The 17,463-nt window shown below is 37.5% G+C and overlaps 1 protein-coding gene across 1 annotated transcript in view; it reads left to right on the top strand.

Annotated features, from left to right (window-relative positions):
* Positions 1 to 2,069: 2,069 nt before the first annotated feature.
* LOC123515003 (pre-mRNA 3'-end-processing factor FIP1-like) overlaps positions 2,070 to 17,463 on the top strand; it is a 48,101-nt gene continuing 32,707 nt past the window's right edge. Inside the window, exon 1 of the mRNA XM_045273327.1 lies at positions 2,070 to 2,243. Coding sequence (XP_045129262.1) covers positions 2,130 to 2,243 — 114 coding nt within the window. The 5' untranslated portion in view covers positions 2,070 to 2,129. The remainder of the gene's footprint in view (positions 2,244 to 17,463) is intronic.

Below are 17,463 nucleotides of genomic sequence, written 5' to 3' on the forward strand. Positions count from 1 at the left end.
AGCAAGACAAGCATGTTGGTCTTGATTTGCGACAGCTTTCTGCAGTTGCGAGGCACCGATTACGAGTCGGAAACTCTACGTAAGAAAAAAAACAAACAAACACAAATTGACACGCATGAGCCTGCCTTTACATCCAAAACATTGGCCTCTCCTGTGTTCAGTAATGGTAAATTGCCACTTTCTTTTTCATTACTAGAGGAAAACTAAAAAAGAACTTAATTAAATCACACATCATTATAAAGCTAGAGAGAGAGAGAGAGAGAGAGAGAGAGAGAGAGAGCATATGACATATACCAAGAAAAATCAACCTTCAGGCCAATTTTTACCTGATATGCAGTTTATTCATCTTTCATTTAAATGCACATGTACTTGTATATGCATGTTTACATCTACATGCACATGTATATTTAAGGCGGGATGACACGTGCCAATTTGCGACTGTTTATTTATTTATTTATTTTTATTTATTTATTTATTTATTTTTTTTTTTTTATTACGCACGTAGAGTTTCCTACTCGCAATCGGCGTCTATGGACTGCAGAAAGCAGTCCCGAATCAAGACTTGATCTTGCTAGTCGATTTGCGACTTTATTTATGTCCTGACGTCACGGAGTAAGTTTTGAAAATGTGGTGTCTAGAGAGAAAAAAGATGTTAGAGTTGGTGAGGAAAGAAAGAACACATCTGGGACCCCAGAAATGAATTATACAGTGAAAAAAAAAAAAAAAGCTTGCGCAAATCGTCGTTCGACGAGATGGCTGTCACTCTGTCACTCTCCAATAACTGTTTCCCTAAATGCAAGATGTTGTTGAAGGTAAGGATTGAAGACTTGTCAGGATTTAATTTGGTAGCAATTCAGGTAGTCTTTTTAAGATTAACAATTTTCTTATGAAAAATGTAGGCTAATTTAAAATGTAGTAGACACTCCTAATTCTTTCCTTCTACTTAGCCAGGGACATATCCACAGGCATTTTCTTTTCTGTTGACTCTTTCGGTACACCATATAAAGAGCAACCACAGCTTCAGCATCGTCATTGGAGGAAGACATCTTAGCGAGTAACTGTTTGTTTACATTCATTTCCCGCCTCTCCATGAGCTACGTCTGACACTTTCCGACTATAGAAGGGATGAGTCGGAAACGTACGTAAAACGAAAACTAAAAAAAAAAAAATAAATAAATAAAAAAAACATTCGCAAATTAGCACGTGTGAACCAGCCTTTACATGTGTACATGACCTTGTTCAGCATATGATTGCTTCAAAGAGTAGACAGCTTTCCACGGTCCCGTAGCTCTCACCCAAGACCACCAAAGCTGGAAAACACTATCATCTAATTTGTATGTATGATTTACCGTCTAAATTTTCGTGGTACAATATGCCACGACTATTATGAGTCTTTTGAGTGCTTAAAAGATCATTTTGTCATTATGTCATAATTGTGAATATATATATATATATATATATATATATATATATATATATATATATATATATATATATATATATATATATATATATATATATATATATATATATATATATGTGTGTGTGTGTGTGTGTGTGTGTGTGTGTGTGTGTGTGTGTATATATATATATATATATATATATATATATATATATATATATATATATATATATATATATATATATATATATATATATATATATATATATATATATATATATATATATATATATATATATATATATATATATATATATATATATATATATATATATATATATATATATATATATATATATATATATATAGTGGCAGACTAACCAGCAGCTTTATTCCAAAGTAGAAATTAATTTTCGATTGCAGCGTTTGAAAATATTATATTACTTACCGTCAGTAAATGTGATCTCAGAAAATGTCAAATAGTTGAACGAGGTGTCATAACAACTGTCGAGTTACCGCCTCTTGCATATAATTTTGTAGTGGGTAAAAACCGTACTATAAGCATCATTCATTAATTAATCTACATTTTTTTTTACTTCAACTTAGTATATAATCCAAATAACCTGTGGAAACCCCGGAAAATACGGTATTGGCAAAGTAGACCAACGCAGCAATAGTACCGAAGTAGAGGCAGACCGGAGTGGCCACGACTTAAGAGAAGCGAGGCATGGCGGAGGTACAAGACGATGACCAGTGGCTGTATGGCGACGATAAGGACGAGAGCAGGGAGGAGGAGGGCGAGCTGAATGAAAAGGGTGATGAGAAGGAGAAAACAGCCGAGGTGAGCATTGAGGGCCAGTGTTTAGAGGTGGACAGGGGAGAGTATTGGGTGCTCGACATGGTAGGAGCGGCGCCGAGGTAATGTTGATATTTATGTTACATGTTATTCAGTGTGTTTGTAAGTTGGTGTTGCCAGTGTGCGCCCTATTATGGATGGATTTTGGCTTGGTGTTGTGGTGGGGTTGGTGTTTCCATATGTAGGTGCCTGGGTTGGTGTTTAGGAGGGCCACTTACCGCACCAACCCCTAACAGGGAGAGACTCGCCCTGTTGTTTCGTGTTTTCAGGTGTTGAAGGGTTAAATTAATTGTGGAAAATATTACTATTTACGATATCCTGAAATCGTTAGCCTATTCATAAGAACCAGGGCATGTGGTGTGTGTATATGATAGAATCTTTCTCCTTTATATTTTCTTTACAATTCAAATACTGTTAATGAAATTTCCTCTCTCTCTCTCTCTCTCTCTCTCTCTCTCTCTCTCTCTCTCTCTCTCTCTCTCTCTGTTTTGTCTCGCCACATACACAGAGTTATCAAAATCAGGGAGGACTATCTGCTGTTACAGGAAGATATAAATAAGATCTGTGAGTGGAGTAGGAAGTGGAAATTGGAGTTTAATGCCAAAAAATGTCACATGATAGAACTAGGTAAGAGCAAAAGAAGACCAGTATGGAACTATTTGAAGGGAGAGGAACAAATAATGAAGACTAAAGAGGGAAAGATCTGAGAGTGATTATACAGGAAAATCTGAACCCCAAAAACACATAAGCAAGATATTTGGATTATCATATAAAATATTGTCTAATATAAGGGTGGCATTTCAATACATGGACAAAGATGTATGATAAAAAAAAAATCATCACAAGCATTATATGTCCAAAGCTGAATATGCAGCCGTGGTGTGGTCTCTGAGCTCTAAAAAGGATATAAGAAGATTAGAAAGGATACAGAAGTTTGCTACAAAGATGGTGCTGGAACTAATGGACGTAACACATGAAGAATGAATGAAGGAAATGGGACTACCAACCTTACAAGATAGAAGAGAATGAAGGGACATGATAACAATGTACTAGATAGTCAATGGCATTGAAAAGATAGACAAGGAAGACCTGGTGCTGGTAACAGAAGGTGGAAGTACAAGAGGACAAGTCAAGAAGATTAGAATGAGGCAGTGTGTGAAGGATATTGGAAAATATAGTTTAAATACAGAACAGTGGAGAAGTGGAATGCATTGGATAATGAAGTTGTTACAGCACATAATGTGCATAATTTTAAGGAAAAATTAGATAAATGGAGACATGGAGATAGGACACTATGAGCCACGCTCGAACCCTGTACAGTACAACTAGGTAAATACACACACACACACATTTAGCCATGTCTCATGACATTAAAGTGATTAAGACGACCCAAAGTCTTGCCATGCACACACACACACACACACACACACACACACACACACACACACACACACACACACACACACACACACACACACTCCGCGCTCCGTGGAGAGCGGACGTGCCTCCTGCGCAAGAGCGGCATCTAACTAACGCTCCACACGCTAAGCAATGTGCTTGAGTGAGAATAGTTATTGCTATTGAGGGGCGACCAGAGCGAGTGAACGAGTGTACAGAGTGAACATAGCCTGGTGGCGTGTACATGGGAGTGATCGGAGGTGTGAGAACCTCCACACTCCAAACGACAGAGCGGGAACCACACAAAGGCCAGCCATAGCAGCCGCCAACGCATCCCACCACACACACGTAGCTATCAGGCCTGGCCCCCAGTGACCACACACCCACATGCTCCCAGGAAGAGTAAGAAAAAATGGATAGACCGGTAAGAAATAAATTACCAAATTCAAAATATGTTGATGAGGCCCAGGGAGCAAAGCCGAAAGTGGCCAGTCAAAGCATGAGTCCATCTTCAACAGGGCAACATTGCAAGGTAGATTGGTAATGTTGGAGAAGAGATTTGAGGAGTTGGTGAAGGAATTAAAAGTTCAGAGGAGTGAGGAGGAGCAGGATAGAGAATTCGCAAGGCTTTGAAGGAAAGAGTTAAGAGACTGGAGGAAAATGAAAACGATTGGTGGATGAGAATGCACACTTGAGAGTGGAGGTTGAAAAATACAAGAGACGGTTGGAGGAGAAAATGGAGAGAGTAGTAAAGGAGAAAGATGACTTTAAGGAAATGATTAGTGAGCAGAATGAAAGGTTTGAAAGGGAATGGGAACTGAAGAAAACACAATGGACTGAGTCGAGGGAAGCAGAGATGGTTGGATTACAAGAAATAATTAAAGATCAGTTGAAGGAAGACAAAAAGAAAGGTCCAAGGAACTGGTTAATGTAATGAAGAATAAGGAAACATTGATAAGGAAATAGCAGAAAAGAAGAAGAGTGTGTTAATATTTGGGATGAAAGAACAAAATATAACATATAAGCCTAAGAGAATTAAGGAAGAATTAAAACGGTAAGAGATCTGTTCAAAAATCTAAATGATGATGAAAAAAAGACCTACAAGAAGAAGTGGAAGAGATCCATAGACTGGGTCCGTATAAGGAGGGAGTGAGCAGACCGATTAAAGTAGTACTGAAGTCACAACAATCTGGAGGATATCCTATATAGAACATCAAAGTTAAGAGAGATAGAAGGTTGTAAAGAGATGTTTGTGAGAAAGAATAGAAATGAAGAAGAGAGGAGAAGATATAAGGAATTGGTGGAAGAGGCGAGAAGGAAAAATGATGAGCGGTCTGAGGAGGAAAGAGAAAGTTTTTGGAGAGTTATAGGAGAGAGAGTCAGAAAGTGGTATGTGGAAAGAAGGAATACGGAGGAACCCTAGAGGAGCAGTGGGTGGACCGTAATGTATACTAATATAGATGGGATACTGTCAAGTAGATTGGAATTGCAAGACTATATGATAGTGGAGAAGCCTGATATAGTGTGTTTGACTGAGACAAAATTGCATGAAAAAACAAAGACAAATTTGGATAATAAATATAATATATGGAGAAAGGATAGGGAGAGTAAAGGTGGAGGAGGAGTTATGATTATGACGAAGAAAGAAAGAAATGTGGATAAGGTTTGGTATGGGAAGAACAACGCAGAAGTGATAAGCATAAGGATAAAAAGTGATGGAAAAGAATTAATAATCATGGTGACCTATGTACCTCCTAAAACAAATTCTTGGACATTAAGGGAATACGACAATATGATCAAGGATACTTTACAGAGTTTGGAAAGTGTATTATCTGGAAAAAGAAAGGTGATACTAGTAGGAGATTTTAATTGTAAGGAGGTGGATTGGGAAAATCTAGTAAGTGGTGTTGGAGAGGAAGCATGGGGAGAGAGATTTCTTAATCTAATGATGGAACAGAGGGTGAAGGAAAATACTAGATATAGAGGAGATGATGAACCGGCTAGACTGGATTTGGTGTTAACAAGAGAAGTGTACCTATGTGGAGATATACAATACAAGTGTCCTTTGGGAAAGAGTGATCATGTGGTTATGGAAATGCAGATAGCAACAACACAGCGAAGGAAGGACGAGACATACAGGAGTGGTAGATTGAATTATAGAAAGATGGACACAGAAAGTTTGAAAAATTATTTCAGAAAATTAGATTGGGAGGAGATGTTACAAATCAGAGAAGTGCAAAAGAAATATGAGATTTTTATGAAATATTATAAAGGAGTTATGAAATTTGTACCAAAGTATAAACCGAGAGAGGAAGGAAGAAAGGATTGGTTTAATGCAACTTGTGTTAAGGCTAAGGAAAAGAGAGATGTGGCTTGGAAAAGATGGAAAAAGAGCAGGAATATACTAAATAAGGAGAATTATAGAGTGGCGAGAAATGAGTATGTGAGGGTAAGGAGGGAGGAAGAAAGAAAATTTGAAAAAGATATTGTAGACAAGAGTAAGGAACATCCAAAATTGTTTTACAGGTTCATAAATGGTAAACTTAAAAGAGAGAGTCCATTGAAAGATTAAAAGGAGAGCAAGGGATAGTAGATGACCCTAAGAATATAGCAGAATTGCTAAATAATAGGTTTCAGCAAGTATTTACTGAAGAAACAATGTTTGTAAAGCCTCAGAATGTACAAGGAAATGTGCACATGGATGACATTAAGATACCTAAAAGGAGTTATATAAAATGTTGGAGGAACTTAAAGATGATAAAGCGATGGGACCAGATGAAGTTTCAGGAAAATTATTGAAGGAGTGTAGAGAAGAATTGATTGATCCATTATATGATTATAAGGTGTTCATTAGAAACAGGGAAGTACCAGTAGAGTGGAAGAGAGCTGAAGTGGTGCCCATTTATAAGGGAGGCAGTAAGGAAGAGCCTCTTAACTATAGACCTGTGTCTCTAACAAGTGTGGTCGGTAAGATTTGTGAGAGGGTGATAAAGAAATATTGGATACGGTTCCTGGAGGATCATAAGTTATTATCGGATCATCAATTTGGCTTCAGGAAAGGGAGGTCATGTGTAACAAATCTACTGAGCTTTTATTCAAGAGTGGTTGACAAAATACAAGAGAGAGAGGGATGGATGGACTGTGTATATTTGGATTTAAAGAAAGCTTTTGACAAGGTACCTCACATGAGACTGTTATGGAAATTAGAGATTTATGGAGGACTGAAAGGAAAAGTGTTAAAGTGGATGGAAAACTACTTGAGATGGAGGGAGATGAGAACGGTAATAAGGGATGCAAAGTCGGACTGGTTGGTGGTGGAGAGTGGAGTCCCACAAGGCTCAGTGCTGGCACCAATACTTTTCCTTGTATATATTAATGACATGCCAGAGGAGTAAACAGTTATATTAATTTGTTTGCGGATGATGCGAAGTTGTGTAGGTGTGTGAAGAGTGAAGAAGATTGTGAAATTTTACAGGCAGATCTGGATAGGATTTGGGAGTGGAGCAAGAGGTGGCAAATGGAATTTAATCTGAGCAAAAGTCATGTGATGGAGATGGGGAAGAGTGGAAGATGGCCAAGAGGGTCATATAAGATGGGTGAAGAAGTAGTGTTGAAAAAGGTGGAAAAGGAAAAGGATTTGGGAGTGATAATACAAGACCATGGGCAGTTTGAGGCTCATATTGATAAGATGTTTGGAGAAACGTATAATTTGATAAAAATATTGGATTAGCCTTCCATTATATGGATAAAGATATGATGAAGAAATTAATTAGTACGGTAATTAGACCAAGATTGGAATATGCTGGAGTGGTTTGGTCCCCATATAAAAAGAAGCATATAAGGAAGTTGGAGAGATTGCAGAGAATGGCAACAAAAATGGTTCCGGAATTGGCAGAAATGACCTATGAGGAGAGATTAAAAGAAATGAATTTGCTTACCTTGGAACAAAGAAGAGAAAGAGGAGATTTAATACAGGTTTATAAACTGTTGAACGGACTGGATGAAGTGGATAATGAGCAAATGATGTTGAGAGAGGAAAACTTAAATAGAACTACAAGATCGCATAGTAAAAAGATAGCCAAGGGAATATGCTTGAAGGATGTGAAGAAATATAGTTTCCCACAAAGATGTGTGGAGGTGTGGAATGGTTTGAGTGAGGAGGTGGTGTCAGCGAGGAGTGTGCATAGTTTTAAAGGAAAGTTGGATGTGTGTAGATATGGAGACGGGACCACACGAGTATGATACCCAGGCCCTGTAAAATTACAACTAGGTGAATACACACACGGATACAGAATTAAGCACGAATAAGATTGTGGAACGCAGGGAGGAAAAATTAAATTATATTAAAGCAAATTATAACCATATAAGGGAGTTCTTTAATGAAATTGACTGGTCCGTGGTATACCAGGAAAAGGATATGCAATTGAAATACGATAAATTTATGGATTTGTATAACTCTGCTGTGAAAAAGTTTGTGCCATATCACAGAAAGAGGACTTAAAATAATAAACGGTGGTTTAATAGAAATTGTGAAGAAGCAAAAAAGAACAAAGAAAAGGCATGGAAGAAACTTAAGAAAAACAGTGATGTATTATCAAGAGAACTTTACAAAACAGCAAAGAATAGATATGTTGAAGTAAGGAGAACAGCACAGAAGGAATATGAACAGAGGGTGGTGGAAAACTGTGATAGTGACCCAAAAATATTTTACAAATTCATAAATGGAAAACTAAATATAAGGGAGGCAATAGAAAAGGTAAAAATTGGGGAAGAAGTATATGAGGATGCTGGAGATATAGCTGAAATTTTGAACGACAACTTTTGCAAAGTGTTTACAAAGGGAGGAGCATTTTGTGGGAGGAAGGCCTACGGAAATAAAGCAAATGCAGGACATCATAGTTACTAAGGAAGATGTAAGGAAAATTATAAGCAATCTGGATATTAATAAATCAATGGGGCCTGCTAAATGAATGTAAGGATCGATTGTTGAACCCCGTATTTGATATTGTGGAAACCTCCATACAAACAGGATTAGTCCCGAAAGAGTGGAAAAGAGCTGACATTGTGCCTACATATAAGAATGGTAGTAGAATGGAATCGCTAGATTATAGACCAGTATCGTTGACTATTATATTGTGCAAGGTATGTGAAGAAGTAATTAAAGCTAAGTGGAGTGAGTATCTAGAAAGTAAAAACATTCTTAGTGAAAGACAGTTTGGTTTCAGAAAAGGAAGATTGTGCATATCCAATTTATTATGTTTCTATTCAAGAGTGACTGACATACTACAACATAGAGAGTGATGGGTGGATGCTATCTACCTGGACTTGAGAAAGGCCTTTGATAAAGTACCACACAATAGACTGATGTGGAAACTAAAGAAGATTGGAGGAGTAAATGATAAACTAGCAAAATGGATGGAAAATTACTTAGTGGGAAGAGAAATGAGAACAGTGGTGAGAGGAAGGAAGTCCGAGTGGAAGAAGGTAACCAGTGGAGTTCCACAAGGGTCAGTGCTTGGTCCCATCATGTTTTTGATTTATGTTAATGATATGCCAGTAGGAATTGACAGTTACATGAACATGTTTGCGGACGATACTAAAATTATGAGGAGAGTAAAGAATGTGGAAGATTGTAACAAGTTACAGGAAGATTATGATAAAATATATGAGTGGAGTAAGGAGTGGCAGATGGAATTTGATATAGACAAGACCCATGTTATGAAAATGGGAAGAAGTAGATACAGACCAAACAGGGATTACAGGCTGGGTGATGAGAAAATTAAAGAGACCAATGAGGAGAAAGACTTAGGAGTAACCGTGCAAAACACTTTGTGACCGGAGAAACACATTAACAAGATATTTTGGAAAACATATAACATGCTTTTAAATATTGGCCTTGCGTTCCACTACCTAGATGAAGGAATGATGAAGAAGATATTATGTACCTTAATAAGACCCCAGTTAGAATATGCAGCTTGTGTCTGGTCACCGCATATGAAGAAAAATGTGAAGAAGGTGGAAAGGGTACAGAGGCTGGCAACAAGGATGGTACCAGGACTCAGGGAGTTAGACTATGAGGAAAGACTGAGGAAGCTGGGACTGACCACATTAGAAAAGAGAAGAACAAGAGGAGACACGATAACTATAAATTGGTGAACAAGATTGACACACTGGACAGAGAGTTGATAAAGGTGACCACAAGTAATCATCTCCGAGGACATGGAAAAAAGCTAATAAAAGACATTTGTCTAAATGACGTGAGAAAATACAGTTTCCCGCATCGTAGCATTGATAAGTGGAATAAACTGAGCAGTGATGCCGTTGATGCGGTGTGTGTCTATAAGATGAAAGAGAGATATGACAGGAATGGACAAGGAGACAGGACACAGAGAGCTTAGCTCGGGCCCTGTAATACACAAATAGGTAAATACACACACACACATGGCGCAGACACCATGCAGGACACACACATCTGAGCAGCTCACAAATGGAGTTGGAGACTGGCCTAGATATATGTACAGGGGAGGGGGCCATAGGTTCTCCTGTCTCCAAATTAGATAAGTGTTGGATCATATATAGAGAATGAATAACGAGAGAGATGGAACAAAAAGTAGCGCTGCCAGGCGTATGGCGGAATCAAAACATACGCCAAGTGAAAACCAAAAGTACTTAGAAACTCCTGTTGGTCTAAGGAAACTGTCAGATGATACTATGGGCAAGGATTTTTCGGGTTTCAGGGATGAACGAGGTAATATGAGAAGGCTAATCAACGTAGAAAGGGAATTAAGGTATATGAAGGAGGTGATGTCCAATCTAATGGACAAACAAGACCGACTGATAATGGAAAACATAGCCCTGAAATTGAGAGTAGCTGAATGTGAGAAGGTCAGTGCAATAAATCAAGAATTGAAAGAGGAGATTCAGGAAATAAAGAAACAAAATATCATTCTTAAAGACACATGCCAAAATTACGAAAGCTCCTTAAGGAGCTTGCAGGCTGAAGTGAAGGATGGGATTGCAGACAGGGCAGAAGGTGGATTTGGTGATAAGTTGGAGGAAGTAAGAAATTAATTGAAACAGGAGCAAGAAGAGGAAAATGTAAAATTTTCAGAGGTGGTAAGGAGATAAATTCAGGAAAACACGAATCACTGTAATTGAAGTTGTTAAAAAGAAAAAAGACTTGGTGTAGGATACATTGGACTAGAAAAAACCATGATTTTTGGGATGAAGGAAAAGAAAAATCTAAATAAATTCACGAGAGAATGTGAAGAAAGAGAATTGCCGAAAACTTATCAAACGAGTACAAGACAGCACACAAGAATTTGACCAGGAGATGGAGGAAGTGATCAGGCTAGGAAGATACAGTGAAGGGGATAGGAGACCAATGAAGGTGAAAATGAGATCTCAAATGGCTGTAGAGGAAATTATGGCTAGAAAAGGGAAGCTGGCCAATGATGTTGAACACAAGGATATATGGATAAAAAGATATATAAACTTAGAGGAAAGGGAAAAGGAGAAAGTGTTAAGGAGTGAAGCTAAGGAAAAAAAAATGAGAAAAGGACAGAGATAGAGAAGAAGAATTTTTACTGGAGGATTCTGGATATGAGACTAAAGAAGTGGTACTTAAGGAAAAAAGAGGAGGTCGTGGAGGAGGCAATAAATTAAGAGTAACTTATACTAATATAGATGGGTTGCTATCAAGCATATTGGAAGTTAGGGATTATTTGAAAGAGAAAAAGCTGGATGTAATGTGCATCGTTGAAACAAAACTGGGAGGAGAGATCCATGTCAAATTTTAAGAGGAGGGATATAATACCTGGAGGAGAGACAGGAAGGATAAAGGGGGAGAAGGAATACTAATAATGGTTCGTGATAATATATGTGTGGTGGATGTGCAATATGGTGAGGACAAAATGGAAGTAATGGGAGTAGCAATCAAAACAAGATTTGAAGAAAAGAAAAATTATAGTTACTTATGTTCCACCAAAGACTAATACATGGGGATCAGAAGAACAAAAAGATATGCAAAGAAAGGTGATAAAGTGCCTTGATAACATGATAAGAAGAGATAGAAGAATACTTTTAGTTGGAGACTTTAACTAAAAAATAAACTGGAGAGAGAGATGGAAGTAATGGATAATGCTGGACAGTGGAGTGAGAAAGTGTTACAGTTGACTATGGTTAATGCAGTGGACCAGTGGGTGGAAGAGTCAGCAAGGTACAGGGGGGAAGAAGAACCGTCATTGCTTGACCTAGTTTTCACAAAGAAACCAGAGCCCCCTCCAATCATACAATACCTTAGTCCAATGGGAAGAAGTGATCATGTGACATAGAGATGCAAATTGAAGATGAGATAAATTACAGAGAGGACTATAAAGGAGAGAGATTAAATTATGCAAGAGCTGATTGTGAAAAATTAAGGATTTATTTTGCTGATATTGAGTGAAGTAATATTATGTGCAGAAAGACTACAAGAGAAATATGATATATTCTTACAGAAATATAATGGAGTAAAAAAGTTTGTTCCTGTTTGTAGAGTTCAGAAAAAAAATATATGCTTGGTACAATGCTAGATGCATACAAGCAAAAAAGGCAAAAGATAAAGTGTGAAAAAACCTCTTAAAGCAGGGAAATGACTATAACAGACAGCAGTACAAAGATGCTAGAAATGAATGAGAGGAAGAAAATTTTTGAGAAAGATGTAGTGAATAAAAGCAAAGATGAACCCAAACTTTTCTACAAGTTTATAAATGGCAAAACAAAGAATAAGGAAACAATTGAAAAAATAATTAAAGAAGGGAAGACATACCAAACAGAGAAGGAAATGTGCAAAATAATGAATGAGAACTTCAAAACGGTATTCACTGCAGATGATTCACTGCAGAAGATGATTTCACAGACCCTAATAGGACATTGGATTGCCAAGGATTACAGGAGATAACAGTGCACAAAGATGTTGGAAGGTTTTTGGATAAGTTGGAAGTCAGAAAAGCTATGAGGCCAGTTGGTGTATCAGGCTGGGTGTTAAAAGAATGTAAAGAGCATCTACTGGATCCAATTTGGGAAATAATATAAGTTCAATAAATGAGGGGAATGTTCCACTAGAATGGAAGAGAGCCAATGTATTACCGATATTTAAAGGAGGAAAGGCAACTGAACCACTAAACTACAGACCAGTGTCATTTACAAGTGTCTTGGGGAAGTTATGTGAAATAATTATTAAAGAAAAATGGGTTAAATTTTTAGAAGAGGAGCAAGTCATATAGAACAGACAATATGGGTTCAGGACAGGGAGGTCATGTGTATCAAACTTATTAAGCTTGTATTCGAGACTTATTGCAGGACTTGAAAACAGATGGATGGATAGACAAAGTATACCTAGATATTAAAAGGTTTTGATAAAGTTCCTCATGGAAGACTACTTTGGAAACTAGAGAACAGGAGGACTGTGAGGAACCTTGCTCAAATGGACAAGAGATTATTTTAAGGATAGAGAAATGAGAACTGCGATCAGAGATACTTACTCATCTTGGGGTAAAGTAACTAGCAGAGTGCCACAAAGGTCAGTGTTAGCCCCCATTATGTTTCAGGTTTATGTAAATGACATTCACATTGGGATAAATAGTTATATAAATTTATTCGCTGATGCTGCAAAGCTGCTAAGAGTTATCAAAACCAGAGAGGACTGTCTGCTGTTGCAGGAAGATTTAAACAAGATCTATGAGTGAGCAGGAAGTGGAAATTGAGTTTAATGCCAAGAAATGTCACATAATGGAACTAGGAAAGAGTAAGAGAAGACTGGTATGGAACTATTTGATGGGAGAGGAGCAAATAATGAAGACTAAGAGGAAAAGATCTTGGAGTGATCATACAAGAAAATTTGAGCCCTGATAAACACATAAGCAAGATATTTGGACTATCATATAAAATGTCGACTAATATAAGAGTGGCATTTCATTACATGGATAAAGATATAGTGAAAAAATCATCACAAGCATGATACGCGCAAGGCTGGAATATGCAGCAGTGGTATGGTCTCTGAGCTCTAAAAAGGATATAAGAAAATTTGAAAGGATACAGAAGATTGCTATAAAGATGGTGCTGGAATTAAAGGACCTAACATATGAACGACTGAAGGAAATGGGATTGCCAACCTTACAAGATAGAAGAGAACGTGGGAACCTAATAACAATGTATTTACCTATTTGTGTATTACAGGGCCCGAGCTAAGCTCTCTCTGTCTTGCCTCCTTGGCCACTCATGTCATATCTCTTTCATCTGATTGACACACACACTGCATCAACGACATCACTGCTCAGTTTATTTCACTTATCAATACTACGATGCGGGAAACTGTACTTTCTCACGTCATTTAGACAGATGTCTTTTATTAGTTTTTTTACATGTCCTCGGAGATGATTACTTGTGGTCACCTTTATCAACTCTCTGTCCAATAGGTCAATCTTGTTCACCAATTTATACATAGTTATCATGTCTTCCCTTGTTCTTCTCTCTTCTAATGGTGTCAGCCCCAGTTTCCTCAGTCTTTCCTCATAGTCTAACTCCCTAAGTCCTGGTACCATCCTTGTTGCCACCCTCTGTACCCTTTCCACCTTCACATTTTTTCTTCATATGTGGTGACCAGATGCAAGCTGCATATTCTAACTGGGGTCTTATTAAAGTGCATAGTATCTTCTTCATCATTCCTTCATCTAGGTAGTGGAATGCAAGACCAATATTTTGAAGGATGTTATATGTTTTCCAAAATATCTTGTTAATGTGTTTCTCCGGTGACAAAGTGTTTTGCACGGTTACTCCTAAGTCTTTCTCCTCATTGGTCTCTTCAATTTTCTCATCACCCAGCCTGTAATCCCTGTTTGGTCTGTATCTACTTCTTCCCATTTTCATAACATGGCTCTTGTTCATATTAAATTCCATCTGCCACTCTTACTCCACTCATATATTTTATCAAGATCTTCCTGTAACTTGTTACAATCTTCTTTACTCTCCTCATAATTTTAGTATCGTCTGCAAACATATTCATGTAACTATCAATTCCTACTGGCATATCATTAACATAAATCAAAAACATGATGGGACCAAGCACTGACCCTTGTGGAACTCCACTGGTTACGTTTTTCCACTCTGACTTCTTTCCTTTCACCACTGTTCGCATTTCTCTTCCCACTAAGTAATTTTCCATCCATTTTGCTCTTTTCCACTCTTTCGGGACTATTCCTGTTTGTATGGAGGTTTCCACAATATCAAATATGGGGTTCAACAATTGATCCTTACATTCTTTTAGCAACCTCCCAGATATGCCATCAAGCCCCATTGATTTATTAATATCCAAGTTACTTATAATTTTCCTTATATCTTCTTTAGTAACCATGATGTCCTGCATTTGCTTTATTTCCGTAGGCCTTTTTCCTGTAAAATGCTCCTCCTTTGTAAACACTTTGCAAAAGTTGTTGTTCAATACTTCAGCTATATCTCTAGCATCCTTATATACTTCTTCCCCATTTTTTACTTTTTCTATTGCCTCCCTTTTATTTAGTTTTCCATTTATGAATTTGTAAAACATTTTAGGGTCACTATCACAGTTTTCCACCACTCTCTGTTCATATTCCTTTTGTGTTGTTCTCCTTACTTCAACATATCTATTCCTTGCTGTTTTGTAGACTTCTCTTGATAATAATTCACTGTTTTTCTTAAGTTTCTTCCGTGCCTTTCCTTTGTTCTTTTTTGCTTCTTCTCAATTTCTATTAAACTACTGTTTATTATTTTAAGTCCTCTTTCCGTGATATGGCACAAACTTCTTCACAGCAGAGTTATATAAATCCATAGATTTATCATATTTCAATTGCATATCCCCTTCCTGGTATACCACAGACCAGTCAATTTCATTAAAGAACTCTCTTGTATGGTTATAATTTGTCCTGACATAATTTAGTTTTTCCTCCCTGTACTCCACACTCTTTTCCGTGCTTAATTCCGTATCCAGCTCAAAACTTAGGACATCATGGTCGCTTCCCCAAGGGACATTCATGTTCAATTTCCTCTTTTAGGGAGATGCCCCTGGTAAATACCAGATCCAACCTCGCTGCAACATCCTGTCCCCTGCACCTTGTTGGTGATCTCACCCACTGTGTCATCAAGTTATTTGTTGCTATGTTTAACAATTCCTCTGCCCACTCACCACCATTCACCACTTCGTAGTCTTCCCACACTATTTCCTTACAATTAAAGTCCCCGACTATCATCACTCTATCCTTTCTGGTGAGTTCCTGCTTCATTCTCTCCAGAGTATTTCTCATCACCATTTGATACTGTTCATAGTTCCAAGCACTGGTTCTGGGTGGTATGTATACTGTTATAATATTAATGTCCCTCTTACCATCTGTTATAAGCATACTTATCACTTCCTCATTTCCCATACTAAAGTTCACCTCCTTCACTATCAGATCTTCCTTAGTAAGAACCATTATACCACCACCTACTTTATTTTTTCTATCATTTCTCCATACTTTGTAGTGTTTTACATCAAACCAATCTAGCTTTATTTCGGGCCTTAACTTTGTTTTCACCACACATTATGTCTGGTTCATTGTTTCTTTGGTAATCCATACATTCTAGCCTCTTAGACAGAAATTCATCTATATTCGTGTAAGTCACTTGAATTCCATTCCTAATCTCTTTCTTCCATGTTTCAGTCAGTGTAATGTCTATTCCATCTGTTTTATCCACCACTTCTTCAGCCTTCCATTTCTCATCCTCCAAAAAAACTTGGTCTTTTCCTCCTCTGTTTTTTCCTCATTCTTCTCTCTCACTTCAGTTACAAGCTCTTTCATTTTCATTCTTTCATCCTGTGTCATATTTCTTATGTAAATTGTTTTGGTTTCCTCATAGTCTTTAAGTTTCCAGGCCCTTCTCAGCAAGGTCTCGGCTGCCACCTGAGACTTTAATTTCAATTTTAATGGTCTACTCTTGCCTTCTTCAAAAGCTCCTAGTCTCACACTTTCCTCTACCTCAGCATATAGGCATTCTTCCTCCTCAGAGATCTTATTCAGTAAAAACTTAATCCTGTCATTTTCATTACAGGAGATAACAGTGCACAAAGATGTTGGAAGGTTTTTGGATAAGTTGGAAGTCAGAAAAGCTATGAGGCCAGTTGGTGTATCAGGCTGGGTGTTAAAAGAATGTAAAGAGCATCTACTGGATCCAATTTGGGAAATAATATAAGTTCAATAAATGAGGGGAATGTTCCACTAGAATGGAAGAGAGCCAATGTATTACCGATATTTAAAGGAGGAAAGGCAACTGAACCACTAAACTACAGGCCAGTGTCATTGACAAGTGTCTTGGGGAAGTTATGTGAAATAATTATTAAAGAAAAATGGGTTAAATTTTTAGAAGAGGAGCAAGTCATATAGAACAGACAATATGGGTTCAGGACAGGGAGGTCATGTGTATCAAACTTATTAAGCTTGTATTCGAGACTTATTGCAGGACTTGAAAACAGATGGATGGATAGACAAAGTATACCTAGATATTAAAAAGGTTTTTGATAAAGTTCCTCATGGAAGACTACTTTGGAAACTAGAGAACAGGAGGACTGTGAGGAACCTTGCTCAAATGGACAAGAGATTATTTTAAGGATAGAGAAATGAGAACTGCGATCAGAGATACTTACTCATCTTGGGGTAAAGTAACTAGCAGAGTGCCACAAAGGTCAGTGTTAGCCCCCATTATGTTTCAGGTTTATGTAAATGACATTCACATTGGGATAAATAGTTATATAAATTTA

Source organism: Portunus trituberculatus, chromosome 38 (genome assembly GCF_017591435.1).
Source record: "Portunus trituberculatus isolate SZX2019 chromosome 38, ASM1759143v1, whole genome shotgun sequence".
NCBI classification, from domain to species: Eukaryota; Metazoa; Arthropoda; class Malacostraca; order Decapoda; family Portunidae; genus Portunus; species Portunus trituberculatus.